The 27,266-nt window shown below is 35.0% G+C and overlaps 14 protein-coding genes and 1 non-coding gene across 15 annotated transcripts; 8 read left to right on the plus strand and 7 right to left on the minus strand.

Moving 5' to 3' along the window:
- Window positions 1-66: 66 nt before the first annotated feature.
- RTF1 (RNA polymerase-associated protein) lies at window positions 67-1,988 on the minus strand. Its single transcript, XM_019186560.1, has one exon. It carries the CDS (start codon window positions 1,538-1,540, stop codon window positions 80-82), a length of 1,461 nt encoding a protein of 486 aa, XP_019036907.1. The 5' UTR covers window positions 1,541-1,988; the 3' UTR covers window positions 67-79.
- Window positions 1,989-2,086: 98 nt separating this feature from the next.
- Window positions 2,087-3,721, plus strand: RMD8 (Rmd8p; the record flags this gene model as incomplete). The annotated part of the gene is made up of 1 exon (XM_019185950.1): window positions 2,087-3,721. One exon carries the CDS (start codon window positions 2,087-2,089, stop codon window positions 3,719-3,721), a length of 1,635 nt encoding a protein of 544 aa, XP_019036908.1.
- Window positions 3,722-3,816: 95 nt separating this feature from the next.
- Window positions 3,817-5,967, minus strand: GUS1 (glutamate--tRNA ligase GUS1; the record flags this gene model as incomplete). The annotated part of the gene is made up of 1 exon (XM_019183852.1): window positions 3,817-5,967. The coding sequence occupies one exon, from the start codon at window positions 5,965-5,967 to the stop codon at window positions 3,817-3,819; it is 2,151 nt and encodes a 716-aa protein (XP_019036909.1).
- Window positions 5,968-6,153: 186 nt separating this feature from the next.
- Window positions 6,154-7,287, plus strand: RAI1 (decapping nuclease; the record flags this gene model as incomplete). The annotated part of the gene is made up of 1 exon (XM_019183853.1): window positions 6,154-7,287. The coding sequence occupies one exon, from the start codon at window positions 6,154-6,156 to the stop codon at window positions 7,285-7,287; it is 1,134 nt and encodes a 377-aa protein (XP_019036910.1).
- Window positions 7,288-7,646: 359 nt separating this feature from the next.
- On the minus strand, window positions 7,647-8,582 carry WICANDRAFT_81031 (aldo/keto reductase; the record flags this gene model as incomplete). The annotated part of the gene is made up of 1 exon (XM_019185165.1): window positions 7,647-8,582. One exon carries the CDS (start codon window positions 8,580-8,582, stop codon window positions 7,647-7,649), a length of 936 nt encoding a protein of 311 aa, XP_019036911.1.
- A 429-nt stretch (window positions 8,583-9,011) lies between these two features.
- Window positions 9,012-9,428, minus strand: BRR6 (Brr6p; the record flags this gene model as incomplete). Its single annotated transcript, XM_019180842.1, has 1 exon — window positions 9,012-9,428. A coding segment is annotated over one exon (417 nt), but the record flags the coding sequence as incomplete, so codon positions are not given.
- Window positions 9,429-11,324: 1,896 nt separating this feature from the next.
- On the minus strand, window positions 11,325-11,397 carry WICANDRAFT_t126. Its single transcript has one exon. It is a non-coding gene; the product is annotated as a tRNA-Phe (tRNA).
- Window positions 11,398-11,970: 573 nt separating this feature from the next.
- WICANDRAFT_97115 (SDR family oxidoreductase) lies at window positions 11,971-13,238 on the plus strand. Its single transcript, XM_019186561.1, has one exon. It carries the CDS (start codon window positions 11,989-11,991, stop codon window positions 13,036-13,038), a length of 1,050 nt encoding a protein of 349 aa, XP_019036913.1. The 5' UTR covers window positions 11,971-11,988; the 3' UTR covers window positions 13,039-13,238.
- A 24-nt stretch (window positions 13,239-13,262) lies between these two features.
- Window positions 13,263-14,242, plus strand: KGD4 (alpha-ketoglutarate dehydrogenase subunit KGD4). The gene is made up of 2 exons (XM_019186562.1): window positions 13,263-13,750; window positions 13,818-14,242. The coding sequence occupies exons 1-2, from the start codon at window positions 13,678-13,680 to the stop codon at window positions 14,066-14,068; spliced, it is 324 nt and encodes a 107-aa protein (XP_019036914.1). The 5' UTR covers window positions 13,263-13,677; the 3' UTR covers window positions 14,069-14,242.
- A 218-nt stretch (window positions 14,243-14,460) lies between these two features.
- Window positions 14,461-15,558, plus strand: PRE4 (proteasome core particle subunit beta 7; the record flags this gene model as incomplete). The annotated part of the gene is made up of 2 exons (XM_019182819.1): window positions 14,461-14,539; window positions 14,567-15,558. 2 exons carry the CDS (start codon window positions 14,461-14,463, stop codon window positions 15,271-15,273), a joined length of 786 nt encoding a protein of 261 aa, XP_019036915.1. The 3' UTR covers window positions 15,274-15,558.
- A 463-nt stretch (window positions 15,559-16,021) lies between these two features.
- On the plus strand, window positions 16,022-17,134 carry PDE1 (3',5'-cyclic-nucleotide phosphodiesterase PDE1; the record flags this gene model as incomplete). Its single annotated transcript, XM_019182318.1, has 1 exon — window positions 16,022-17,134. One exon carries the CDS (start codon window positions 16,022-16,024, stop codon window positions 17,132-17,134), a length of 1,113 nt encoding a protein of 370 aa, XP_019036916.1.
- A 141-nt stretch (window positions 17,135-17,275) lies between these two features.
- On the minus strand, window positions 17,276-18,862 carry RET2 (coatomer subunit delta; the record flags this gene model as incomplete). The annotated part of the gene is made up of 1 exon (XM_019182289.1): window positions 17,276-18,862. One exon carries the CDS (start codon window positions 18,860-18,862, stop codon window positions 17,276-17,278), a length of 1,587 nt encoding a protein of 528 aa, XP_019036917.1.
- Window positions 18,863-19,538: 676 nt separating this feature from the next.
- Window positions 19,539-20,235, plus strand: WICANDRAFT_97120 (uncharacterized protein; the record flags this gene model as incomplete). Its single annotated transcript, XM_019186563.1, has 1 exon — window positions 19,539-20,235. A coding segment is annotated over exon 1 (175 nt), but the record flags the coding sequence as incomplete, so codon positions are not given.
- Window positions 20,236-20,699: 464 nt separating this feature from the next.
- On the minus strand, window positions 20,700-21,299 carry WICANDRAFT_97121 (uncharacterized protein; the record flags this gene model as incomplete). Its single annotated transcript, XM_019186564.1, has 1 exon — window positions 20,700-21,299. A coding segment is annotated over exon 1 (587 nt), but the record flags the coding sequence as incomplete, so codon positions are not given.
- Window positions 21,300-24,696: 3,397 nt separating this feature from the next.
- HFM1 (DNA helicase) lies at window positions 24,697-27,252 on the plus strand (the record flags this gene model as incomplete). The annotated part of the gene is made up of 1 exon (XM_019182322.1): window positions 24,697-27,252. One exon carries the CDS (start codon window positions 24,697-24,699, stop codon window positions 27,250-27,252), a length of 2,556 nt encoding a protein of 851 aa, XP_019036920.1.
- Window positions 27,253-27,266: the final 14 nt, after the last annotated feature.

Here is a 27,266-nt window from a genome sequence, read left to right on the forward strand (position 1 = left end):
TTTTTCAAGTGTGTTACGAAAATTTCAAAAAAACAGTACAAAACTTCTTATGAACACCACTAATTATACATATAACTTACTAGATCTTGATATCAAATTTGAAATCAATACTAGCTATCAATTTATCCATTTCACCCAAGTTTCTATATTTGGCTTGTTTCAACAATTGTTTTTCTTTGGCCTCTTTTTCAGATTTTTCCTGAGCCGCAACAATAGCATCATTTTTAGCCTTTTCATTTTCTTCTTTTTGGATTTCTTGATAGTACATTCTTGATTTTGTTGTTAATCTACGGAATGGATCACTCTTATCTGTTGTACCTGTTCTTCTCTTTTCAGTATTTATCAGTTCAGCTTCTTTGACAGATTTCATATTCAACTTTCTATTCTTTTCATTCAATTTAGCAAATTGATCGGATGAAGAACCTGCACTAACTCTGTTTGGGTTTGATTTTTGGAAATGATTTTCAATCTTTCTTAATCTTTCACTATAGTCTTTAATAGCTCTGATATCATTTCTATCTTTAGCCATTGCTAACTTTTGTTCAAATTCAGATTTTTTCAAAACATAATTGGCACCAACAGATGTATCATTGAATAAACTTCTTCTGCGAATAAATTCTTCAAAAGCTGCACCTTCTAGTTTCTTCGTAGCAAATTGTCTCAATTCTTGATATTTCTCATCAATATCCCTTAGACTTGGTAATGAAGCCTTTTTCCCACTAGCTGTTGCATCACTTATATACTGATTATATTTCTCAAACTCTGCATCTGATATAGCATCATCACTAAAATAATTCATATTGAAGCTTTTAGTATCTTTCCCAGGTTGTGAAACAACAAAATACTGATCTGTTCTTAAATTTCCCAATCTATAAGGTTTGGCATGAATAACTTTTTCAATTTTTACCATACGATATTCATTCTTACTAATGGCAATTCTACCAAAAGTACCAATCATAGCAGTAGTGAAACCTGGATAGAAACAGTATTTCTCAGCGATTGAATGTCCAGTCTTTATTTTGTTTATGTCTTTAACTTCAACAGCTTTACGTTTTGAACTTTCAGCCCATTTAACATCATGGCCACCAAAATCATTGAAATCTGGTTCATATGAATCTTCTTCTTCATCTTCATCACCTAAATCATAAGGATCTTCTTCCTCCTCTTCATCTTCATCCTCGTCTTCATCGTCATAATCTTCTCTATTTGCTCTTCTATTCTTTTTTTCTCTTTGTTTCTTCAATTCAGATAGTTTAGATGATTTGACTGATCTTGATGATTCTTTAACTTTTTGAGATCTACCACTTGATCTTTGCTTTTGAGCTTGATTTTGTTTAGCTCTTTGAGCCAATAACTTCTTATCATTATACTTTCTTAATTCTTGAGAACGTTCGAACAAAATGGATTCTCTTTGCATCTCAGGCATATTTTCCAATTCTGCTCTATCCTTTTCATTTTTATATTTGCCTTCTAATGGATATGGATTAACTGGTTCATTAATGTCATCATCTTCATCATCCTCACCATAAACTTCATCCATGTCATAGTCATCTTCTTCTTCATCCTCATCAGCATCACCTATATCATAGTCGTCTTCGTCTTCTTCAACACTAATACGAAACGTTAGTAAATGATTTCAAAATCATTGATAATTATTGAAAACTTACACTTTCTTCTTCTTACGTTGTGCTTTATCTGGTGTTCCACTTCTTTTGTTAGATAATGGTTCATTATCACTTTCGCTTTCTGAACCTGCACCAGCCAAGGCTAAAAGATCCTCTTCTAAATCAGACATTTCCACAATTGATATACCACAATAATCTGAGTTGTTGATGATTTCAAAATACACATTGGTCAATTTCTGATTTTGTTCGCCATTTCCAAAATTTCGAGAAATCGCGAAAATGACGAATTGGGAGATTTACTAGAACGTGATGCATCACCTGACTAAAATGCCAAGGGGCAACACATTTTCGGATTTCATAAAAATTTAGTAACAGAAAGTTGCAATCAGCATTTAACATAAACTTATTAATCCAAAAAGACCCTTTAGAGAAGGTGTTTTGATGATCACACAATAGTTAAAATGGCACAGAGGCCGACTGCAAAGAGATCACCTTCAATCTTAGTTACAGACTCAAGAAACGCCAACCACAAAAGTGCTCCTTTTGCAGGTGCTGCACACAACAGCAGTAACAATGGTTCAAATCATCTCAGTAAAACAGCCAGACTTAAAAAGAGGAATAGTGGGAAATTCAGTGATATCTCAGTCTCAAACATATTGTCAGATGTTAGTGATATCCCATCAGGACGAAGAGAGGAAAGATTGTCTAGCGGGTCTATCAATCTAGGTAGTTCTCTTCGTGATCAAAGGAGGAAGCTTTATATGAAACCTTTTCAACCATTACCATCAAGAACTTCAAAAACTTCACAAAAACTTGTTTTAATTCCAGATGAAGATGAAGAGTATGATCATGAAATTGGTGGTCCAAGACCTTCTTCTAAATCTGCTAGATCAAAAGCTGAAAAAATGTCCAAGGAGAAGAGAGGTAAAAAATTATCAAGAGTTACAGCATATTTAGTTTCAGATGGGTTCAACTTGAAAAGAACTGCACAATTTTTGAAAGAAACGCATGATATTTATCCAAGAATCTATGACGAAGCTTTATATTGTCCTTATTGTTTACCCTTATTGCCTGGTAGAGATGGGTTTAGAATTAAATCTAACAAATCAGCAAAGAATGCGAGTGGTGTTGCTTATATGGAAAGACTTATAGACACATCTGAAAGAAGAGATCATCATTATGAGTATTATAGCGGTGTTGAAACTCCAGAAGATGCTAATAACAATTATGAGATTGATAAACCTGAAACTGAAGAAGCTAATTATGGTCCATTTGATCCATCAGAGCCCCAATTTTTCGCAGAGAATGTTCAAGAGAATAGTGCAGCATCGAATGCAAAATCACAAGAAATGATCAAACATCATGCTGAAATGTTTATATTCAACTATGGGGTTGTTGTGTTTTGGAATTTTACAGAAATCCAAGAAAAGAACATTCTTGGTGATATATCCTTTGCTAGAAATGAAAATGATAATAAACAGCTATTGATAAGGCCTATTGATGAACATGATATTGAAAAGGAACAGTTCCATTTTGAATATGATATGGATACAGAAAGACCAAGAATTTATAATGATATGATTACGTTACGTTCTGGTGATCATTTAATCAAATTAACAATGTCTCATGCAATTGCACAATCCACAAAATTATGCAGGTTTGAATCGAGAATCACACCTATTCTATATTCAGTTTCCAAATTACCTAAAAGATTAGCATTGACTGGGAAGTTGGGTTTGAAGCGTGAACAACTTATCAAGAAATCTGGTAAGTTGTTTAAGTTAAGAGTTGATGTCAATTTATCATCAAATGTGTTGGATACACCTGAATTCTTTTGGACTTTTGAACCAAGTTTACATCCATTATATAATGCTGTAAAGGAATATTTGGAAATTGATCAAAGAGTTGAAGTATTAAATGATAGATGTAAGGTGTTTTTAGAATTCATTGACATTGTTGCTGATTCAATTGCTGAAAAGAATATGACCAGAATCACATATATGATTATCACAGTTTTCTTTTTATCATTGGTTGTTTCTTGTTTGGAGATTTTTGTTAGATATATGATTATTGATCGTAATAAGCATTTTAATTAGTCATTTATAGTTTGCATTCATTACTACCTAAGGTTAAGGAGTTGTATTATGTGTAGAATCCTATTTTCAAAATGTATTACCTCTATCTATACAGATTATTTCTTGGCACCATATTTGTTAACAGTTTTACCATCTGGGATAGTGAAGAAAACAGCTGGTTTACCACCTTCAGCTTGTTTATCAAGACGGTAGTAACCCTTTCTTTCAAATTGAATGATGTCACCAACTTTCATGGAAGCAACATTAACATCAGCCAAACCTTCTGTGTGGAATTCAGTCTTTGGAGTTAAAAAGTTTTCGAAATCATCACCATCTTCTAATTTATCTTTGGTGATTAAATGATCAAAATCAACTAAATCAACAGAAACTTTTTCTGGAGTATCAGCTAACCAAGTAACTTTATGTTTAGTCTTACGGAAGTCACCATCCAAATTCAATTTAGCTTCAATTGATTTAACATGTTCACCTTCTTTGACGAGTTTGGTGATGATAACATTACCCCAATCCATTAAAGTTAATTCTTCACCATCTTCAAATGAATCAGCATCTTCTTGATCAATCAAGATATCAGAAGCATAGATGACATCTTTTTCGCCAACATCTGGATTTTTCTTATGTTTTGGTTTCTTTTCAGTGTATGGTTTAGCTGGACCATCAACAATATGAACTTTAACTGGTGAAACGACAGCAGTGTGACGTGGAGCAACTGGATCAATAACTTTCTTGTTGGCAGCCCAGATAATACTCCAATCCAAATTGATAATGTTTTTAGATGGACCTTGAGAAATAACAAAGTTTTTCAAACCTTCAACAGTCATACCTCTACGTCTAACACCTCTAACAGTTGGGAATCTTGGGTCATCCCAGTTTGAAACGTAGTTCTTATCAACAAACCATTGTAATTTACGTTTTGATAACAAAGTTCTAACAAAGTTAACTCTGGCAAATTCCCACAAATGAACCTTTCTAATATTTAAAGCTTTCAAGAACCATTCATATTGAGCATCACGATCTTTATATTCAATGGTACGTAAAGCGTGTGTAACACCTTCTAAAGAATCAACAACTGGAACACAGAAATCATAAGTTGGGTACATTTTCCATTGGGAACCAGTTCTATGATGTGGAGTTAAATTACATCTGTAAATAACTGGATCTCTTAAAGCCTTGTTTGGATTGTCAACGGAAATTTTAGCACGAATACAGTTTTTCAAACCTTCTTCAGTAGCATTCTTCATGTCTTCAGTGAAAATCTTCAAATTTTCTTCAACAGTACGGTCACGTCTATCAGAGGCAATACCGTCCATTCTATTTTGTCTCATTTTTTCTAATGGTGTATCATCAGCATAAGCTTTACCTTCTTTAATCAATTTAACAGCTAAATCATACATGTGGTCAAAGTAATCTGATGAATAAGTTTGCTTATCACCTTTGATACCTAATAATCTTAAATCTTCAATAATTGATTCTTCGAATTCAACTTTTTCTTTTGAAGGATTGGTATCATCAAATCTGATAATCAATTTACCATGGTATTGATCAGCAAAGTATTTGTTTAAAATAGCAGCTTTGGCATGACCAATATGTAAATATCCAGATGGTTCAGGTGGGAAACGAGTGACAACTTGGCCATCGACAGCATCTTTCAAATCAATATCAAAGTTAGCTTTATGGGTTTCTTTTTTACCATCTGGTTTAACTTTAGCTTGTTTTCTTAATTCAGCAACAGATTTAGTGAATAATTCAGAAATACCACCAAATGTTTTGTTTGATTCAAGATGAGTGTACCAACGGGAAACGTTGATGTAAACGGTATTTTTGATAACTGAACCAATGACACCGTTTGATCTCAAGTAACCCCAGACAGCGATATCAGCTAATGAAGGTTTGTAACCAACAATGTATGAACGGTAGTTTAAATGAGCATCTAATTTTTCTAAAGAAACTGATAATTTTTTGAAATCTTTAATAGTTAATTCTTCAGCAGCGAATTTGATCCATTCTTTTGAAGCATCACCTTCTAACAAGACTTTTGGGAAATCAGCAGCCAATTTTTCCAAAGCTTGGTTATCAACAAAAGTTTCATCACCTTTAGTTAACTTGACAGCAGCTTTATCGACAGCTTTTTCGTCAACAAAGTCAATCTTGATGGCGGTTTCGGTTTGGGAATTGACAAACGCAGCAGCAATCAATGCCGGGTAGGCAACGACTGGAGCCTTAGCAGCAACGGTTAAAGTGTAGGACATCTTCAATGAGCGTTTCAAAGATGGTTTTTAAAAGAGTTCAGTCATTGACGTTTTCATGATTTTTTTCTGAAGTGAAAAATATCGTTGATACGGCCACTACTTTTTGCAAAATTTTGGATCTTAATCCAAAAAGGTAAAATTTCAAACAGCATCAACAAGTTTTCATAAGGTCAAATCAGACAGAAAATGAATCAACCAAAGTTTTTGCCATTGGATACTAGAGCTGCTACAACATCTTTGAGGCAACCGAAAGAATTACTTTCGTTTTCCAGAACTTTTGATGGTGAATATGTCAATGATGATTCGAGTTTGAGTTATTACTTCTTGCCAGATTCAGATATTGATACAAATATCGATTTAGGGGCTGGTTTCAAGAAGTTCAAAAAATTTGATGAAGAAAGAGATGGTGAATTTGTTGGTTTGCTAGGTGCCATTAAGAACTATGAAGAGAAAAATGATACAAAAGTTAAAGCAGATATAATCACATGGAGAGGTATAATGACAAAATTGATGACTTTGCATCAAAACTTGAGAGATCCACTAGACTTAAATGTTGTGTATTTTGATGGTCATATATTCATGCAAGAGGATAAAGCACTAAAGATGTCTCGTGAAAAGAAACCAAATCTTGAACACCAAAAATTAATGTATTCTGGTTATAAATTTGAAACGATAGCCACGCTGCCTAAACCATTAACAGAAGCTTCAAGAGCAATGATTGATAAAAATTCCAAGAAAATTACAAATAACTGTGAACAGTACTGCTCAGTTGTTAAGACGGGGATTGGTAAACAAAGGATAATAATTGGTGGTGAAGTTGACTGTGTATGGGATTATAAACCTGAAAGCGGTAACCCATTATCTCATTATGTTGAGTTGAAAACTTCAAAAGCCATCAATGAACCAAGTCAATCTGTCAAGTTTGAAAAGAAATTATACAAAACTTGGGCTCAATGTTTTTTATTAGGTATACAAAAAGTGATTTATGGATTCAGAGATGATAATTTGATTCTAAGATCGGTGGAACAATATAAAGTTGATGAAATTCCAGTTCTTTTGAAAAACAACCCTGTCAATACAAATCCAAGAAAGATCAATTGTATCGATTCATTGAAATGGTACGGTGCTGTTGTTGAATGGATCGTTAAAAATGTTCCAAAAGAAGAATCAAAAGCATTCAGATTAAGTTATGACCCATCAACAAAATTATTATCATTATTTGAACTAACACCAGATGTTGGTTCTAGTATCCTTGAAGGAGGTTTGCTCACAGAGGATTTCAAGAATTGGAGAATAAATAGAAGAGACGCCAAAAAGTGAGGCTGATCTGTTGTTTGATGTGAGTGAATTGTTGGTTTATGTTTTGCATTACTATTGGATAAATGTCACTTCAGAGCACTTCTCCTGAAATAAGCTTTGAAGACGGCTATAGTGAATATATAACGTTTAACCAGAATCAAAAATGATTGGCTACTCTTTAGTTTTACGTATATCAAAAAGCTACTAGAAATTAACAAAAGGAGTGTAGGTTCTTAAAAGAAAGACTTTGAAACGAGCTCTCAACCGAAGTTTATCACTACATACTATGGTGTAGAAGCTAAAGATTATACTTTTTTAATCTAACCATTAAGCTCTAGAGGCTCTGAATATTTAATAAAGTGATGTTATAATGTGAGTGTTCATTGATCATACTTCCCATATAAATCAGCAGCAAAATGACGAGCAATCTTTTCTTTTCCAATATTAGTGATCTTTTCAAAATCATCTTGCTCCAACTCAAATGTAAAAATATTCAATGCATCAACCAATCTTTCAACTTTAGATGAAGTTGTCAAAGGTAAGATCCCTTGTTGATAAACCCATCTTAGCAAGATTTGTGACTCACTCTTGTTATATTTCTTCTCTAACTCAGGTAAAATATCATCCAATGGACCTGGACGAGCTCTAAACAATGGAGCTAATGGAGAATAAGCTTCAATCAAGATATCATGCTCTTTTGCAAATTCCAAGATCTTTGGGGATTGACCTTGTAGATAAGCATGGAACTCAATCTGGTTAACTTGTGGTTTGATCACAGTAGCAACTTTATTAATTCTTTCTAAATGCTCAACTGAGAAATTGGAAACACCAACATTTTTAGCCAATCCATCTTTGTACAATCTCTCAACTTGTAACCAAGCCTCCTCTAACGTGATCCCAACAGTCTCTGGCGAGATCCTAGGTGTATGCAAGAGATAAAGATCCACATACTCCAACTCTAAAGTTTTCAACCCATTTTGTAATGCTTCATACGGACCAGAACTTTTCAAGACCCCTGGAGATCCAGGACTATACTTATCAGTAATAAACAATTGAGATCTTGGGACACCGGATCTTTTAATCCCTTGACCAACTTCATAATGGGTGGAATAAGCTTCTGCTGTATCGATGTGTCTAAAGCCAGCAAGGATAGCATCTTTTGTACCTTCAATCAATTCTTCAATTGGTTCATGTTTTTGATCTTCTGGTCTTGAACGTTTACGTAGTTTCCAAGCAGTCCCAGAACCGAATCCTAGTGCTGGTACTTTGGCTCCTGTGGCTGGGAATGTGAATGTTGGAATGTTTGAGACTGTCATTGATTAATTATCTTATGCTAATGCTTTCAAGATTTGATGAAACTGTATTGTTGAAGATAATGGTGGGTATTTATATTTCATTTGTTTCCCGCTTATACTACCTAATTGGGTAATCCCGTTGATAACGAAATATTTCACAAAAGGTTACAATTCAAAACACATTTATAAATAAATTATTACATATCAAATCTAGTCCATAATAAAATGTAGCGAGTCAATTCATCTTCTTGACTTCCGAGCACTCTTACTTCTATGTCTCACGATAGCTGCGCTTGTTGGACTTTTAGGGGTATAGAATCTTGTGTAAGCAGGATCATATTGTAATGTTCTATAAGGGGTTTGGAAAGGTGTTTGGTGCAATGGAGTCTGAGCTGGTGGTGGGCCTTGGTGTGATTGACCATTGTGTTGGTATGGTGCATCATATTGTGAATAATTTCTATAGGTACCAAAAGCAGCATTTGTTAAAACTAATGAACCAACAGTTATCAGAAACAAGAAAGTCATTGATTTCCAACTAATTGGTTTGATAAATCCATTAATAATTTCTGCAAATGTTTCAGCTCCAATTTTGGCTCTTCCCACAGTGGTTGGATCTTGATTCATACATTTTTCCCATTGTGAACATGCAGCTTCTAATGCAACGACTCTTTTACCTGGCTGACAATTGTTTCTTAGGTATTCTCTTGAACATAGGGCAATTTCTTGAATGATATCTGAAGCATAAGAGTCCACTTTATTTTCCACGTCTGCCTTAACAGTAGATATAAATGAGTAGACAAAATATAGAAGAATAGACACTATTAAAACATTGAAAATGAGTTGTAGGTATAATGAAAGGATATAAGGCAATTGAGGGTCAATCAATGATTTGAATTTGAAGCTGAACAATAATGATAACCAACTTTTGGATCTAGATTTTTTCTTAGATTTTTTTCTATCATCCTCTTCATCATCGTCATTGCCATCTTTATCATCAATCCATTCATCATCTTGTTGTTTATTCAGACTACTTTTTCTTTTAGTTGAATGTGAAGAATGACGAACATTATAAGGACTTTTGAAATTAGATTTTGAGTTCCCATTAAGTGTGTCTGTCAATGGACTGGCATGTCTAACAGAAGAAGACGATTTTGAAAACCCTGGGGAGTGATGATGAATGATATCATTTTTGCTTGGTGACAATACAACTCTAGCAGCTTTTGTTGGGTTTAATTGTTTATTTGAATTCAAAGAACTTTTTAATTGAGGGTGTTTAGAAACTAGTTGTTGGGAAATATCTGGATCCAGGTATGTAACTGATTTCTTGAGAATTGATAGAGGTGGATTGGTCTTTGGTATTTGTGTATCTTTTGAAGGTGAGGCAATAATCAATTCACTGTCTTCAGATTTCTCATTTGATGTTGGCGTTGAACTGTTGGCTGCACCTTTAATACGATTCATTACTGAATTCTTGTACAGATTTGATTTAGATTTGTGGGTCAATACCGATGGTGAATTATTTGTTGAGCTGTCAGAACTTTGACTATTCAGATCCACTAGAGCTGGTGAAAACTGTTGAACAGATTGCCCCTGTCTGTACTGCTCTCTATAAAGTGGAGTCTTTGGGTTGTTTTCAACATCTCTGAAATCTAATTTACTAATGTTTTCATCACCACTGAAGGAAGAACTAACACTTATTACTGAATCATTGAAATCATTTTGCTTTGGAGTTTCTGGGTTTAAATTCTGACGATTTGAAGGAGCCAAGACGTGATTATTTCTGAACATCTGATCCAAAACCTCAGGAGACTTCTTACCGGATGAGTTTGGTGTCGACATGTCTGTGAGATTGTATAGAGAATGTATGGTTTGGAAAAGGTAAACAATGATTCTTTCAAATGTTTATGTCTTGGTGGAAGAAAATTCGAAAATGTAAACAAACGATTGGTCTCTGATTTACGCAAGTGCTTGTGCTGGTCCCGCCTAGAGGATGGCAACGGATTTAATACGTGAATATTTTCGCTCTCGAATAGGCCTAATTTTGTCGTCTCTGAAAACCGAGTACGCCAAAACCGTGAGTAGGGTAATCCCTTAACTATGGGGATTTTGGAATAGGACACTACTTTCTTCCACTATAAAGTCTGGAGTTTTATACGTATAGAAAGTAATATAAATAAACACAATCAGATGTGCAATATGCTTTGAATATTGTTTCAAAGAGCCAATTACCACTGTAGATGTATTAAAATTATGTTTTTGCCTTATAAAAATGCTTCAATCAAGCCTTAAAATTTCCCCCTGCTAAACACCATATCCAATGCAACATGGATGGAAAAACATTTATTTTCTCGCAACAAAAGGAGGAATCATTCCAGAACTACTTGGGATCAATAAAAAAGGTCCTAAAGAACACTACTGATAGGTTATTGGGCCTTTATTCCTTGAAACTCGCTTTTCCATTAGTATACTCTCGGTTTGCCAATTCTCGCTTCGGAACACGAATTTTGGCCAAAATCAAACCGAAAATGAACCGTTTCCATCCTCTAGTCCCGCCTGATGCTAGGCTCAGATGAGAGTAATTTTCGGAACAAGAAAAAAGTCATTTCTGTAATTTCCAACACAATAACCTCAACAATTGGGCACCAAAACCTACAAATGTTAAAAAAAAATAGGCATGGAACCATTATAAAAGCCATTATTTTACACTGTATAGCATTCATTTAACTAAAAAAATGGGTTTTGCCCGCAAAAAAATAAGAAGTTTGCGATTTCTGTGGATTGAACACAGGACCTTTAGATCTTCAGTCTAACGCTCTCCCGACTGAGCTAAAACCGCTTCTTGTTGAGTTGTTTTTCTTTTGAGCAGCCGCGACTAGACAAACCGCGGGCCGCGGTAAAGTTTCACATCAGTATTTTAGCTGCTGAGAGATTGCAATTGGTGTAATAACGTGATGATATTGTTACTTAGCTTCAGAAGTATATACTGAGGATGTTCTTTCTCATTTTTTCTGCGGTTTATTGATGTTTGACGCGGTTGGATGAAACCACTAAAACCGTTCACTGATCAACAATAAAAAAACGTCTTCTCGACCATCAACAGTAACAATATATACATTCCTATTTTATCCATCATACGGTTGATTTTATTAACCATTTAGGATGCTCCGGCCTCTAGACCAATGATATTTTATTAATCAGTAAGCATTTGGAGCTGCTCATTGTGTTAATTCGTCGCTAAAACTGATACCTCCCATGGTTAATTAAAACTCCGCTAAGAATACCCTTTAAGGATTAATACCAGGCGCTTACTGAAAGTGGCTAAAACTTCAAACATAAGAGCAGGCAATTATAAAAAGAAGCAGTTTATAATCTATCTCTCTTCCACAAAGCAATCAAATCATTCAATTCTATTTCAACGTACCCAATTATGTCGACCAAAACTGTTTTGCTTACTGGTGCTTCAGGGTTCATTGCCCTCCACATTCTTGACCTATTGTTGAAAAAAGGCCACCATGTCATTGGTACAATTAGATCTCCAGAGAAAGGTGAAAAGCTTAAAGCTCAATTCCAAAAAGAACATCCAAATTCTCAATTAGAATTTGAAATAGTTCATGATATTGCTACTGAAGGCGCTTTTAATGAAGTTTTGAAAAACCATCCAGAAATTACTGATGTTTTACATACTGCATCTCCATTTTCATTTGGCTTAAACAAGGATTTGAAAGAAGCTTACTGGGTTCCAGCTACTCAAGGCACTAAAAATGTGTTGGAAGCTATCAAGGCGTATGCTCCACAAGTTAAACATGTTGTTATCACTTCTTCATTCGCTGCAATTGTCAATCGTGAAAAAGGTGGTGATGAAACATTCATTCATACTGAAGAAACTTGGAATCCAATTACCTGGGATGATGTTGATGGTGAAGCTAAAGCTTATACCGCTTCTAAGAAATTAGCTGAAGAATTAGCACGTAAATTTGTTAGAGATGAAAACCCAAATTTCACTTTAACTACTGTCAATCCACCTTATGTCTTTGGACCTCAAAAATTTGAAGATTCATTAGTTAGTCCAAATTTGAACACTTCAGCTGAAATTGTTAATAAGTTACTGTCATCATCTCCAAATGATACACATTTCTTTGAACAACCATTTGGAACTTCAGTTGATGTTCGTGATGTTGCATTACTTCATGTTTTACCTATTGAAAATGATGAACTGGCAGGGAAAAGGTTGTTCCCAACTCAAGCAGCTTTCAATGGACAAGTTTTATTAAACATCATCAATAAAGAGTTCCCTGAATTGAATGGCAAGATTGCAAAAGGTTCACCAGAAGGAGCTGAGGAGAAAGTTAAAGAAACTGAAACTTTTTATGATACTTCAAAGACTTTAAAATGGGCAGGAATTAAACAATGGATCCCATTAGAACAAACCCTCAAGGATGCTGTTTCTCAAATCTTGACCTTCAGAAAAGCCAAGTAGTGCAGCTTGAGAAAAATGAGGTAGACACCTCTGGAGTTAAGAGCTGTGAATAGAGAGTACATCATCACCCTAAAACTCTTCAAATAGCTGTTATTTGTCTGAAATGAATGTTTACCCAATTAAACTTGTGAATAGCATTACTGAATGTAGTATTCTGTAAGTTATTGGTTAGATTCCACTTTGTTTGTGCTTGATTGGAACCATCAAGATTGAAGATTTCAGCCATATCGTTTATAACTTCTGTCATTTTGATCTGTGTAGTCCACTAGACTCATCATCTTATATGACCTAGATCCCGATGTAGTCCAACTTAGTCTACTCTAGTCTCCCGTATACGGTCCCGTCCACTCCTCCGGGCTCGTTGCAAGCGCGAATTTTGGCTGAAGCGAGGACTAGATTTTAAAACTTGACAATTTGAATTTAAACAAACTAAAATCCATAAACTTTTTGATCTTAAAAGCGTTTATAAGAATATCATCAATTCAATTGTCTCAATCTTCTTTGATCCAAGTTCATATATCCATCAATATCCAATTCATTACTACAGATCTCTTTTATATCATCCATTTTTTTTTCGTTGCAAAAAAAACAACCTACAAGAAAACCAACATCTTAAACTAAATCAACACAATAAACACAATGCGTCCAACTTCAATCAGTCTTAAACACGTCCCATTAATCAGATTTGTCGGTGGTAGACATCCACGTCCAAGTAAGTAATCCAATCCCCTATAAACTCTTTTTTTTTGGCAGAACTAATTCTAATACCCCAGCTATAGCTCATATTGACTCATCAGTTAAAGCACACCCAATGTCAAATGGTATAATACCAGGAGGTAAAGGTACTTTGAAAGCTTCTTCATTAGCTGCTACAAGACCATCCAAACCATCCAGTACTACACAATCCAAGAGCTCGAAACCATATGATTACGTTTCCCTCAATGAATTACCTTCAAGATTTAAAAACAGACCATTAGAAGATGCTGAAATTGATAATGTTAATACTGGTGGTGCTAGTCTGTTATTCTAAGGAACCAAATTGATATGCTGTATCTAAACACATTTATGGAGAATTTTATGGTTTTTAATATTATGAGTGAGCAATGAAGCAAAGAATCAACACAAAAGTGAGAAATCATACAACGGGGGAACGAAATGAAGAATCAAATTGCTTCCCAATATTATTTATATTGTCTTTTAACACCAAAACGTCTAAAATACATATTTAATCTGTTTTTTGAACAAGAATTGTAGCTCTTAATGTTCATGATGCCCCTAAGAGTGGCTATACCATAATCTTTCACGTGACCTGATTTTTCAAGATTTCAGAAAAACACAATTTGGTGTGTTTGCCACTACAAAACATAAGGACAAGATCTCTATCAATTGATATCAATTAAAACTCAATTACTTATTTCAAAGATGGATCACGATCCTTTCAGATGGGGGAGACCTAACGATGCCACTTATGGTAAATACAACAATCAAATTGCCAATGCTAGTTTAAATAATGCTTCTGCTCAAGAAGCTGCCATGCCAAAGATGAATACTCAACAACCAATTGTCACAGGTACTTCAGTTATAGCTATAAAGTTCAATGAAGGTATAGTGATTGCAGCTGATAACTTGGGTTCATATGGTTCATTAGCAAGATTTACCGACGTGGAAAGATTATTCCCAATTGGTGAAAATGCAGTTGTTGGTATAAGTGGTGATATTTCAGATTTACAATATGTTGGTAGAATTTTAGAGGATTTAGAAATTGAAGAGAATTATGATTCAGATGGTCATTCATTAAGAGCTAGTCATATACATGAATACTTGCAAAAAGTTTTCTATCATAGAAGATCTAAAATGGATCCATTATGGAACTCTGTTATCGTTGCCGGTGTTGACGATGATAAACCATTCTTAAAATATGTTGATTTATTAGGTGTGACTTATTCTGCACCAACTTTAGCCACTGGGTTTGGTGCTTATCTTGCAATTCCATTATTAAGAAAAGTTGTTGATAAAGAGGAAGATGTTGCCAATATTGATGAAGAAACTGCACAAAATGCAGTTAAAGAAGCCATGAAGGTGTTATACTATAGAGATGCCAGATCATTGGATAAATATTCCATGGTTACCATTTCAAAATCCAAAGGTGTTGTTTTCGAAAAGAACTTGCACTCTGAGAAACAAAGCTGGAGATTTGCCAAGGATATCAAAGGTTACGGTACACAAGTTGTATAGGTCCCAATTGGATAATATCATGATATGAGTACAGAGTTCAGATTTGTAGTTGATAATCCACCACTTCAGGTATTCTCCGGGTCCAACGTAGAAGCTTCCGAAGAAGAAAAGGAAGCCATGGAAGCCTCACGTCAAGGAGCTAAAATCCAGACACAACTCATCACACCATCAGCACAGACCTAAACACACTCTAAATCTTTTCAAAAGCAGTATAAAACTAGCTGGTAATCCATAATTAAATTATATTAAACCTATCCCTCTGTTTACCCTTCCAGTCAGCTCGGTCCCAGACGGTATTCTCAGTTTACGCTGGCAACCAACGAGAAATCAAAGCTTGGAGGTACGCTGAAATCTGAAAATTGGTATCTTTGAACGCCAAAAAAACATAGAATCCAAACATCCAACAACAAGGTCACACTAGAAACAGCTGCTAGATTATCATTCGATCAATTGATGATTAGCCCCTGAATGGAAGTTTTGAGCCCATCACTATTTTTTTTTGCGGTTAAAAAGAAATTATCCAAAAACAACAACAACTCCAACTTGTTTTGCTTAAGAAGCTCTACATAATTCTTCTTGAAACCACAAGAGAGGTGAAATTATCTCCAAATTCAGCTATCCCAAACTTCTTAATTTGGTTTATAGAAGAGTTCTCAATCTCAAAATCCTATATTTTCAGGTTCAGCCATCTCATCGCATCTCATAAAGCTTCAAACATTCCTGGAATATCATTCTCACTCTATAGACCATGTCTTTTGATATAACAGTGCTAGGCTCATCAGGTGGACCTCTCGAAGGTATAACGTGCTCATATATCCTGAAACCTTCATACATTACATATAAGGATATCATTCAAGATGAATTGAAACAATATCTAATTGCAATAGATGCAGGGTCTGGCTTGAATAGAATAACAGAAATCATAAGCACTGAAAGAACAAAAGAGAAAGATACGCTCGCTATGAAAGTGCTAAGCTATTACAATGACCCATTACCAATTGATCAATATTCTCATCCAAATATTTCATTCTCTCATGAATATGGTGTTTGCAAACTGAATAAAGACTCAGCACCAATTGAACTATCTTTTAAAATACTGGACCTCATCAATAATTTTCTAATATCACACCCTCATCTTGATCATATAAATGGGTTGGTTATCAACTCTCCTGGATTCCACTACCACTCTTCAAAATCTGTATATGGATTGAAAGAAACTACAGAAGCTTTACAAAATTGTATTTTCAATGATATTATATGGCCAAATTTAGTCACTGAACAAAATGGATCTTTTTTGAAACTGATTGAATTGGAGCCAACAAAACCAATGAACATTGATGATATTTATGAAGTTACACCATTTGAACTAAACCATGGCAAGAAACATGACAACAAGACAGAATATAAATCAACTTCATTCCTTATAAAAGATTCCAAAACTGATCAATACATTCTAATATTTGGTGACGTGGAAGCTGATAGAAATGCACAAAGTTCCAAAAATAAAATAATCTGGGAAAAAATATCAGATTTAATAATAAGGCGAAGTTTGAAAACTATTTTAATTGAATGTTCTACACCAAATTTACCTGCTAAAGAACCAAGATTTGGTCATATGACTCCTGATTCATTGATTGAAGAGCTTTGTACACTAGGAGAGTTGATCTCTTCCAAAAAGAGCCGATATGATGTCGAACCACCTTTGAAAGATTTGAACATTTTAATCACACATGTTAAAGAAAGAAGATCTGGTCATGAACCGAGAAGAGTTATTTTGAATGAATTGAATGAGTTGAATGAGAGATACAAGTTGGGGTGTCATTTTAGTGTTATGTTAACTGGTTTAACGTATACAGTTTGAAGAGTAATGATAATAATCCAGCATATTTTATGTAGTTTCAAATCAATTGCATTTTTTTTAAAAGTTCTAAACAAGTATAAAAGAGGAATAATATAACATAAAAATAAACAACAATCACATCAATTTTTTTCTAGTCTCTGTTCAAACAATGAAATAACCTTCAGTTGATAACTCAGACAATTGATCAAATGGTAATGATTTATCACCTTCAACTTTAACAACATCAAGAACCTTAACTTTACCCAATGTATTGACTGGGTTTTCATTAGTGAAACTAACTTCAATTGGGAATAAACTATCTTCATTAGCTTCAATTGAGAATTCCAAAACACCATTTTCACCAGGTGATAAACTTTCAATTTCAAAGAAAACACCCTCTTCAGTGATTTGAGTTATTTGAGCATTATCAGATTTTAATTCAACATTTTCTGTAGCAACAGGAACTAAAATTGTAATCTTGGAAATTGCTTCATTATAGCTCTCTGTAACTTCAAATTCTAAAGTAACATCAACTGAATCACCATTTGAACTTAACCAAGTTGAGAATTGAATTGGAATAAATTTATCATCATCTGCCTTACCAACACCTCTCCATCTTAAAACACCCAAGTTTTGATCATTTGATGGGAATGGTTTTGAAGGATTCTTCAACCCTATAATTGATTCATTTGTAAATAATGCTCTATCAACATTTGGATGGGTTTTATATTGAATACCTTCTGAAGCACCTTGAGCTTCTAATAAAATCTTGGATAATGCCAATTCTGTATCATTGATACGTAATTGTAAAACACCTTTCAATTCAGATGATGCAATGGAACCTTCACGTGTTATCTCAGCAGTGATTTTCTCTTCTAAAGTGACCAAAATACCATTATTAACCGGTCTATCATCTTGAGGAGCTGGACTAGAAACTTGTTGTGGAGTATCATGATAAGAAGGTTGTTGAGATGAGGAAAATCTTGGTTCAGGCGTAGCAATCAATGGTTCAGCACTTTGATCTTGTGGTGTTGAAGTTGTTGATTTACGTGATTTACCCAATTGTAATCCACGACCTTTTGGTGCACTTCTACCTTTGGCAAAACTTGGTTCAACTGGAGCTGGAACAAATGTTGATTGTGTAGGTGTTTGATATGATGATGGTGATGGTGAAGCAAAATCAGGTTCATTACGGAACCCCCCACCACTGATACTTTCAACATTACGACGTGCCATTTCTTTACGTTGGATTTCTTTAGCACGACGTTTTCTATCTTCTGTTGCTTCCAATTCCTTGTTACGCTCAATAATTTCTTGAATCTTTTCTTCGTGTGAATCCATTTCCAAAAAGGTTTTGATTTGTAATAATGACAAGTTTTCTTTATAACCTAATGTAATGATTTCATCAAATGCACTTAAAATTTCAAAAGCATTTTCAAAAATTTCTTGTTCATTAACAGTTCTTAATAATGAATTAACAGTTTCAGCAAACAAATGCAATGTATCAATATCTTGTAATATATTGGATTGAAGATTTGTGATTAAAATGATATATAATTCATCTAATGGCTGATAAACATATCTAACATGTTCATCTTCAACAGTTGTATGTTGGGTAGTATTATCTGACAATAAAGCTGGGAAATTTGATAATAATTCAGTGACTCTATTCTTGGTCAATTCTCTGAATTGTCTTGACAAGATAGCTTTACCACTTCTTGTGATGATAGATGCTGCTAAAACGACCATTATGTCTCTTTTATATCAATTGTATCTTATTTTTTCAACCCTTTGGGAAACCGTGTTCAAAAATAGAAAGTCAAGTATGCAACAATCAAAGCTAAGCAATCTTGATTAGATATCCTTCTTGATGAATACACGTTAATTGAATGGTTGAGTGTTGGGAAAACACGAGTCTTATTGATGCTTCTTTGTCAAGATCCAATTGGAAAGTTCCAACTCTTTGATCTTGTTGTTGACGTTTCAATTCTCGATCCAAAAAGTCAAAAATCAAAAAAAAAAAAGTCGCGAAAAAATGCATTCGCGAAGGCTACGGGCTTCTAACCACAACCTCTATACATTCAAGTACAAAAGTTATACAAATTTCAAAGTCTATGGAGCTATCATGGATTGAAAGACCAGCTTGTATTGAAAATCGCATCGTGGTATTCCTTCTCGGTTAATGCCTGTGTGCAAGGAATGATAAATGGGTAAATTACTTACTAATTGAGCAGAGGACAATAACGAGCCAAAATGTTCTTTCCTATCATTCAAGCTCATTGTGATAAAATTTGTAAGTGAGACCTGCCTCAATATGCAATTTGCAGATACTAAATTCACACCACACTGTAGAAGAAAGTTTACCAATATTGGCTAAATTGTTGATGTTAGTAGAAACTTCGACAACTTAAAATCAAAACATACCGATGTCTCTTCAAAGTTCTCTTCAGGATATTTGACAAATCCGTAGACTTCACATAGTTTTCGAATCCATTGACAAATGTTTTCAAGTTCATTAGTGCATAAATAAACTTCAACATCCAGTATAGAAAGACAAGTTTGCATAAATAGTAAATTCTCCGAATTATCTAACGAAGGGCAAGTGATGATGATGTGAAGGTTTTTGTACTTGAGCTTGTTGTATAATATTCGATCCTGTATCACTAGTTCTCCTGTTGTATTCGTTTGTTGGCTTCTTTGAAAGTCAATTAGAAGAAGGCCATCAGTTGGAGATAATATGAAATCAACATCCTTCTCACCCAATTCAACTTCAAAAATGTCAAACGAGGTATCACGATCTAATTGTTTAAGAATATTGAGATTCAATCTGGTTGAGTTGAACGATGAGTTAAAAACCAACAGATTTTCACATCGATTGTCATTTTTGAATAACGATAATTTCTTTGAAATCTTTTCAACAACTGGCTCCAGTACGGATACCTCTTCAATTGGTATATGACCCTTAGCATAAGTTGAGTTTGAGAGTAAAAGGTCAACAATAGGTGGTAAATTTTTTTTGGATTGAATACTTGATAACTTGTGTCTCTTCTTGGCAATCAAATCTTCCAAGTCTTCATCGATGCTCCTCTTGGTTGTAGACTGCTCTGTTAGATCCTGATGTGTGGTGAACATTTTTGTTGCCTCTAGACTGGTATCATTATCTGTCTTTGAATTTTCAACAACTGAAGCTGTCTGGTTGACTCTTATGTGAAAATTTTGCAAGTATGACAGCTCAGTAGCTTCACCAAATTTTGGGATCGTTATTATGGCAGCAGGTTTTGGTGATAGACTCTCTGATAAATCATGAGCTTCTTCATTTGATTGGGCTTTTATACCTATCTCTTCAATAATGTTTTCTATCAAGTATGGTCTCTGCTCCTTTATAGTTGAAAGAGTTTCATCTTCTGAAGTTAAAAGAAGCTCTACTCCTTGAACTTCTTCAGATACAACCTTAACCTCATCAACATCTTTGAATAGATCACCCAAAGTGGTCACTGGAGACGTTAATGAGATTTTATATACCGGGAACGTAGATTCAACATCAATCAAATCAAATGGAGTTTTGGGCTCACTGAAAGTCGGAGCATCATCCATATAAATAGCCCTTAGTCTATATTCAACCCCTTTCTGCAACTCCTCATTCAATATAAACTTCTCCAAGGATGAAGCCTCGGTGTTGAGACTTTTTGGAAATGAGAGATGCCATTTTGGAACAGTCGTAAGGGTTCTCTGTACACCTTGATGTTCACATTTTTGATTGTCAACAACCGGAATCTGGAAATCTGATTCTGTGAACAATGGCTTCAGTGTAGGTTCTTTGCAGTAGTCGAAATTCAAAGCAAAACCATCATTTGTATCAAGTATCTCTTCTAGATATTGCTGATCGCCTTCTTTGGGTACTTGAATAGCGGTTGGTATTTTGTGAAACGATTTGGCAAATGGATCATCATCAAGCGTGAAAGTTTCCAATTCAATAAAGTAAGATTTGATATATTCTTTGGCGCACCGTAGTTCAGTTGGTGAGTCCAATGTTAAGCTAGGCTTTAAACAAACATTGAGAAACTTGGCCACCTCTGGCGTAATCTTAAATACCTCTTTTGGTAACACATCGTTTTCTGAAAGAAGTTTTGGAGGTTGCATCGATTTGTTCCATTTGAGTTTCCCAATATTCATATGTTCTATGGTATCCACATCCCTATCCTGTTCACAACACTCACTATTACAAGGCAAAACGTATCTTTCTTTGGCTTCAATTGGCTTCAAAGTTGGAAACTCGAGTTCTTCAATCACATAGTTCGCTGTTGCAGTTTTCAAAAAGGCGGCACATCTTCTATCAATAAGCATCCTTTCTTTGAGAATGTTGGTTAACTTTGTCCTTTCACCTTCAAATATCTTAACTTCTTGTAAACTGGCAGCATAATCACACTCCCACTTTGGCATTGACCTTAGCACCACCATAGCAAAGAAAACCTTCAACCCTTGGATGTTGTGATGACAATATTAATTAACCGCTGTGTTTCTATTTTTCAAGAGTTTTAACCTAATTCAACATTTTCCAACAGAATAAAAAACAAATCATGACGACTACATGGAGGTAAAAGACAAAGTTGTGCTGAAGAGTAGATCCCATTTAATCTCAATAGTACACTTCTATATATCAGCAGTAGAACCATCAAACATTTCATTTCTGTTTCTTGGTGGTAACACCTTCCTCCTCAGCTGTAGCATCTGGTCCTTCAACTTCATCTATAGAGCGTTTCGCCGTAAGTGGCTCTTCATCTTGATCATCAGCAACATTCTTGTGTGCCTCTGGGTTATCTTCATTTTCATTCTCTGAGCTTAAAGCCTTATCCAGCTCTGAAATATCTTCCTCGCTCAACTCAAAGTCATCTGCATCATCAAATATATTTGCTTGACCTTCTGAGGTTGGATGTTCATCTGATTGGCCTTGGTTGGCTAGATCTTCATCCTTCAAAGAATAAATTTTCTTCATCTGGCTTCTAAAGCTTTTACGAGATGATAGCAGAAAGCATAAACAATCAGATGGGGAGTTTTTTGTTGTGCTTGACATCAACAAAGTATACATCTCAATGATATCATGTAAAAGGAGTGTTTCAGCTAAAGTGCTCGATTCCTCAATTGAGGTATCATCAAAATCTTTGAAAGTCAACACCAATTCTTCATCCTCATCAAAAGGGTTTCCGTGTTCAGTGAAAGTTTCTCTAATATATCCAAACATTTCAAGCAATGTAGAGTTTAAGATAGAAGTATCATCAAATAAGTTAATAACATTTTCATATTCTGAAGGTAAATTAGCAAAGTCTTCTGGTGATACTGGACACAATAGATATGGGAATACAGGTGTTTGTAAAATGATAGGTATGGGGCAATATTCAGAACTTTCAGGATTACTAGAATGGTATTCAAGCTCTTCTCCTTCTGCATTCTCTTCAGCGTCATACTCCTCAATATCAGCAGTTTCATTTGCTTCGGTGTAATCATTACTTTCAACAGCATCACCCTCATTATTGTCAATGTTTTCTTCAGCTTTTGAAGTTTCATTATTGTGATCTTCTAACTCTAACTCTTCCTCCTGAACTTGCTCATCTTGGTGTGAGTTTTCACTGACAGCCACTTCATCTTTGTGTTCCTCAACACCTGCTTGATTTTCAGTTTCAGCGATCTCATCTTTATCATCCTCATCTTGCGTAGGTCCCACTGAGGTTTCCACATTCTCAACAGCAGTATCATTGACAGTGTCTGTAACTTCTTCTGATGGCTCAAATATCACCTCTATATTTGTTTCTTCTTCATTCAATGTTTCATTAATTCTATTTTGCGTGTCATCTTGGTTTTTCTTTTCAGATAGTGTAGTACCATCTTCTTCTGGTTGTAGAGATTTTTCTTCAGGGTTGTTATCTTCACTGTCATTGTGCTTCTCTTTATTAAGGTTTTCCTCTAATTGACTATCAAAATCAGCTGTGGCCGCAACATTGACTAGCTTAGTGTCTTGAGGTTCCTCTTCTCTAGCAGTAGGTACGCTCCTTTTATCTTCATTCTGGCTTTCCTGAGCTGTATTTGTGTCATCAAACTCCTCAACTTCTTCCTTTTGAGGTGAAACATAGTCTAATGGTGATTCTGCTTCAACATCTTCATTAACAGTAGCATCTATTTCCTGGTCATCTGACTCTAGAAAATGAGCCTCCTCTATATCCACATCTTCCTCCCCTTTTTCACTAAGTTGGTCATCAATATTCATCTCATCATCCTCTGGCACGTCTGATAAAAGGTCAATATGTTCAGCATCCTCTTCTTTCCCACTAGCGTCATCTATCAATATATCTCGGGGGCTATCATGAACTTCCATTTTTATATCTTGTCTGATTTCGTCATCTTTCATTGCAGTGTCTATTTGGACGCTTCCAGCTTCCATTGTACTATCCATTCCCTATAAGATCACAAAAATACTCACCTCAATAATCAGAAAATAGCACTTTTTCCCAATAGAGTTAAAGAAAAAAGTGTAAATGAATGAAACTTACCAATATTGAACGGCCAAAAATACTGAGTTTTTTCAATTGTATGATTGTTGCAGTTCTCTTTGTTGGAATTTGGGATTTTATGAAGCACGCCTTCTCAAAAATTCTGAGCTTGATTTTTTCAGTCAATTGAAAGGTACACATCCGGACATTTTCGGTTGTCATAGCAATATTTTACCCGCTTGATATTGGCAGAATTGTTTGAAAGCTGGATCAAAACAACTTTCAACCTTTTCTAATTCATCAACTTCGAACATTGTACAGGGAAACGGTATTCTGGAAGGCTTCAATGCTGGTATTTGTCTGTCTGAAGCTTGAAACCTTAAATATGGTGTGTTTTATATTCGAACGTTGTCTGAATTGAAATCAAGACGGGAGTTACGAAACATCTGAAGTTCATCAAGGATTTCTGATCTTAGCTCCTTTTTTAATCGTTAATAGAAAGATCCCACTCTATTCCATCCCAAGACGATCTAGAACTTATTGATTGCGTCTTTACGGTGTTTGAATCCATCTGGAAGATCAATGTTTCAGCTTTTTTCATTTATGGGTGGTGGGTGATCAAGAAAATTTCAACTTCATACCAAAACGACATCAACCCAAAATTTTAGATTCTTTCAATAGCTAAAGGCAGCTTTGGTGTCAAATATCATTCAAATTTGATTTATGGATTGCTCCTTCACCATTTACCTTTAGTCTGAATCAGATTTATCTTGACAAACGATACCATTAGATGCTGATCTGGCGGCTAACTTCAACATGAGTTTAATGAGACAATTGGAAGAGATAATTGAGAGTGATGAACTGGAGGACTGGGAAAACCAAGCTCCAAAACAGGTTAAATGGCAGGGGGTTCAAAAGGATAATTGGTTTAATGAGGTGGCCACCTCAAACAGGCCTCAGAATCATTACTCAACAGAAGGTATCGGTGAGCGGCATTATAATGGAGAAAGTCAATACAGTATACCAGCTACAAAGTTTCATGGAATTCAATCGGTTGACTACTCTTCACAAGATGAAGAAACAGAATGCAGAAAGTCATCTATGTCTTTTGATAATACTTCAGATACATCCAACATACACCACTTCAACACTTCAACAAATGACTCAAGACTCCCCACATCAGTACTATCAGATAAGGCTAGATCCATATTTGACTTTCACTATTTTAACAAAATGCAGTCCAAATCTTTCAAGCCAATCTATGAGGAGGATAACAACTGTGTGATTAGCTCCCCAACTGGTTCAGGTAAGACTGTGCTATTTGAACTTGCCATCCTAAGGTTATTGAATCTGACTAATGACCCCAATACCTTGAAGGTTTTGTATATATCGCCCACAAAAGCACTTTGTTTAGAACGAGAGAAGGATTGGTGCTCTAAATTCTCATCCTATGGATTGACTGTTGGTGCACTAACAAGTGATACAAGCTATTTAGAAACAGATAAAGTGAAAAAGGCCAACATCATTATAACGACTCCAGAAAAATGGGATTTGGTGACACGAAAATGGGCAGACTATTCAAAGCTTTTTAAGCTTATAAAGTTGCTATTGGTTGATGAAATTCATATTTTGAGAGATAATAGAGGTTCAACATTGGAAGTTGTTATTACAAGAATGAAGAAAATATGTCGGCCTTTGAGGATAATTGCTTTATCTGCCACAGTTCCAAACATTCAAGATGTTTCTGGGTGGATCAAACTCAATTCTGATAGCGGACAAAATGCCGTGACATTGGTTTTCGGTGATGAGTATAGACCTGTTAAGTTAGAGAAGCTTGTATTTGGATACAGGCAAACAATGAATGATTTTGTGTTTGATTCATTTTTGAACAATAAGCTTGCTGAAATTATAAGACAACATTCTAATAATAAGCCTGTTTTGATCTTTTGCCCAACTAGAAACTCAACAATTTCCACTGCAAAGTATTTATCTAAGAACCTTAGGGTGGAAATCAAAAGTCAAAGTCCTGCACTGATAAAAGAAAAAGAACTCAAAGAGTTATCTATGTTAGGATTCTCCTACCACCATGCTGGTCTTTCTTTGCCTGATAGATTATCAGTTGAGAAAAACTTCATAAATGGGAACACTAAGGTTTTATGCTCTACATCAACTTTAGCTGTTGGTGTAAACCTTCCGGCCTATTTGGTTGTTATCAAGGGAACTAAAACATGGACTGGTGCCGCTTTTGAAGAATATTCTGAGTTAGATATTTTGCAGATGATGGGAAGAGCTGGACGACCTCAATTTGAAACTCAGGGTAAGGCTGTCTTAATGACTGATTCAGATAAGCAACATCAATATGAGAAGTTGGTAAAAGGTACAGAAAAACTTGAAAGTCGACTACATTTAAATCTTTCAGAAAACATGGTTCCTGAAGTGTTTTTGAAAACGGTTAATTCTGTTGAAGGTGCATTAGAATGGTTGAAACTTACATTTTTCTACACAAGGTTTAAAAACAATCCAACAGCATATGATGAAATACCTTATTTAGCTAATGGGAGTATGGATGCAAGATTGTTGAAGTACGTTGAATCAAAATTAAGGGAGTTGACAGATTTCAAGCTTATCGAAATCAAGAACGGTGAATATCAATGCACTCAATTTGGAAATGCAATGACAAAACATTATATTTTATTTGACACTATGAAGATGTTTGTGAAATGTCCTAGAGGTCTTACAGTATCTGATATCATTAATTTGGTTTCAAAATCCAGCGAGTTTGAAAATATCAGGTTGAAAAGAACCGAGAAAAAGTTATTCAGGGAACTTAATAATTCACCAATCCTCAAATACCCTATTAAGACTTACAACACGCTGTCTAACATTACATCCAACGATGAAAAGATAAATCTTTTGGTTCAGTACGAGTTAGGTGGCCTTGAGTATCCGAATGGGCAAGAATTCTTGAAAATCCAACAGAGTTTCAAACAAGATAAGTTTTTTGTATTTAAACATATTGGAAGGTTGATAAGGTGCTTGGTTGATTGTTTTTTGGAGAAAGCTGATTATGTTTCATTGCTCAATTGCTTAAAGCTTTCTAGATGTTTGAATGGTAAATGTTGGGAAGATACCTCTATTGTTTTGAGACAACTTGAAGGTGTAGGAATTGCTGCCGTTAGAAGGTTTTCTAATCAAAATGTTAAATCCTTCAGTGAAGTTAAAAACTTGAGCTCAAGCACAATTGAATATTACCTAAACCAAAGACCTGGATTTGGTGCTAAGGTCCTTAAAGCAATTGCTGGCTTGCCGATATTGTCTATTGAAACGCACCTCGAATCGTCTACGGTAACGAAAGGAGAGTTAAAAGTTATTATCCGAATGAATATTGATTGTCAAATGGAAACAAAATCGTGGCATGGAAAGCCGGTTACTGTTAATATCGTTTCTGGGTTATCAACAGGTGATTTGGTTGATTTTAGACGTGCGCATTTGAATAAGCTCAGTGGTGCTAAATCGTTTACATTTGAATGTTCAGTGCTATATAAAAACACCAGTTTGACTAGCTCTGTTTCCTGTGAGGAGATTGGTAAGTTAATCTTGTTTTCCGTAAAGGGAGATTTTACTAACGGTTCCAGCTGGTATTTCTCAAAGCTTTGAACTCAACTTACAAG

The sequence above is a fragment of the Wickerhamomyces anomalus genome (genome assembly GCF_001661255.1).
Source record: "Wickerhamomyces anomalus NRRL Y-366-8 unplaced genomic scaffold WICANscaffold_6, whole genome shotgun sequence".
Classification (NCBI taxonomy): Eukaryota; Fungi; Ascomycota; class Saccharomycetes; order Phaffomycetales; family Wickerhamomycetaceae; genus Hansenula; species Hansenula anomala.

Excerpts from the sequence above, each read along its gene's own strand:
- RTF1 (XM_019186560.1), bottom strand. The coding sequence starts at position 1,540 with ATGGATGAAGTTTATGGTGAGGATGATGAAGATGATGACATTAATGAA.
- WICANDRAFT_97115 (XM_019186561.1), top strand. The coding sequence starts at position 11,989 with ATGTCGACCAAAACTGTTTTGCTTACTGGTGCTTCAGGGTTCATTGCC.
- KGD4 (XM_019186562.1), top strand. The coding sequence starts at position 13,678 with ATGCGTCCAACTTCAATCAGTCTTAAACACGTCCCATTAATCAGATTT. Across the intron at positions 13,751-13,817 it reads TGGTAGACATCCACGTCCAA|CTCATATTGACTCATCAGTT; the intron begins GTAAGTAATCCA and ends CCCCAGCTATAG.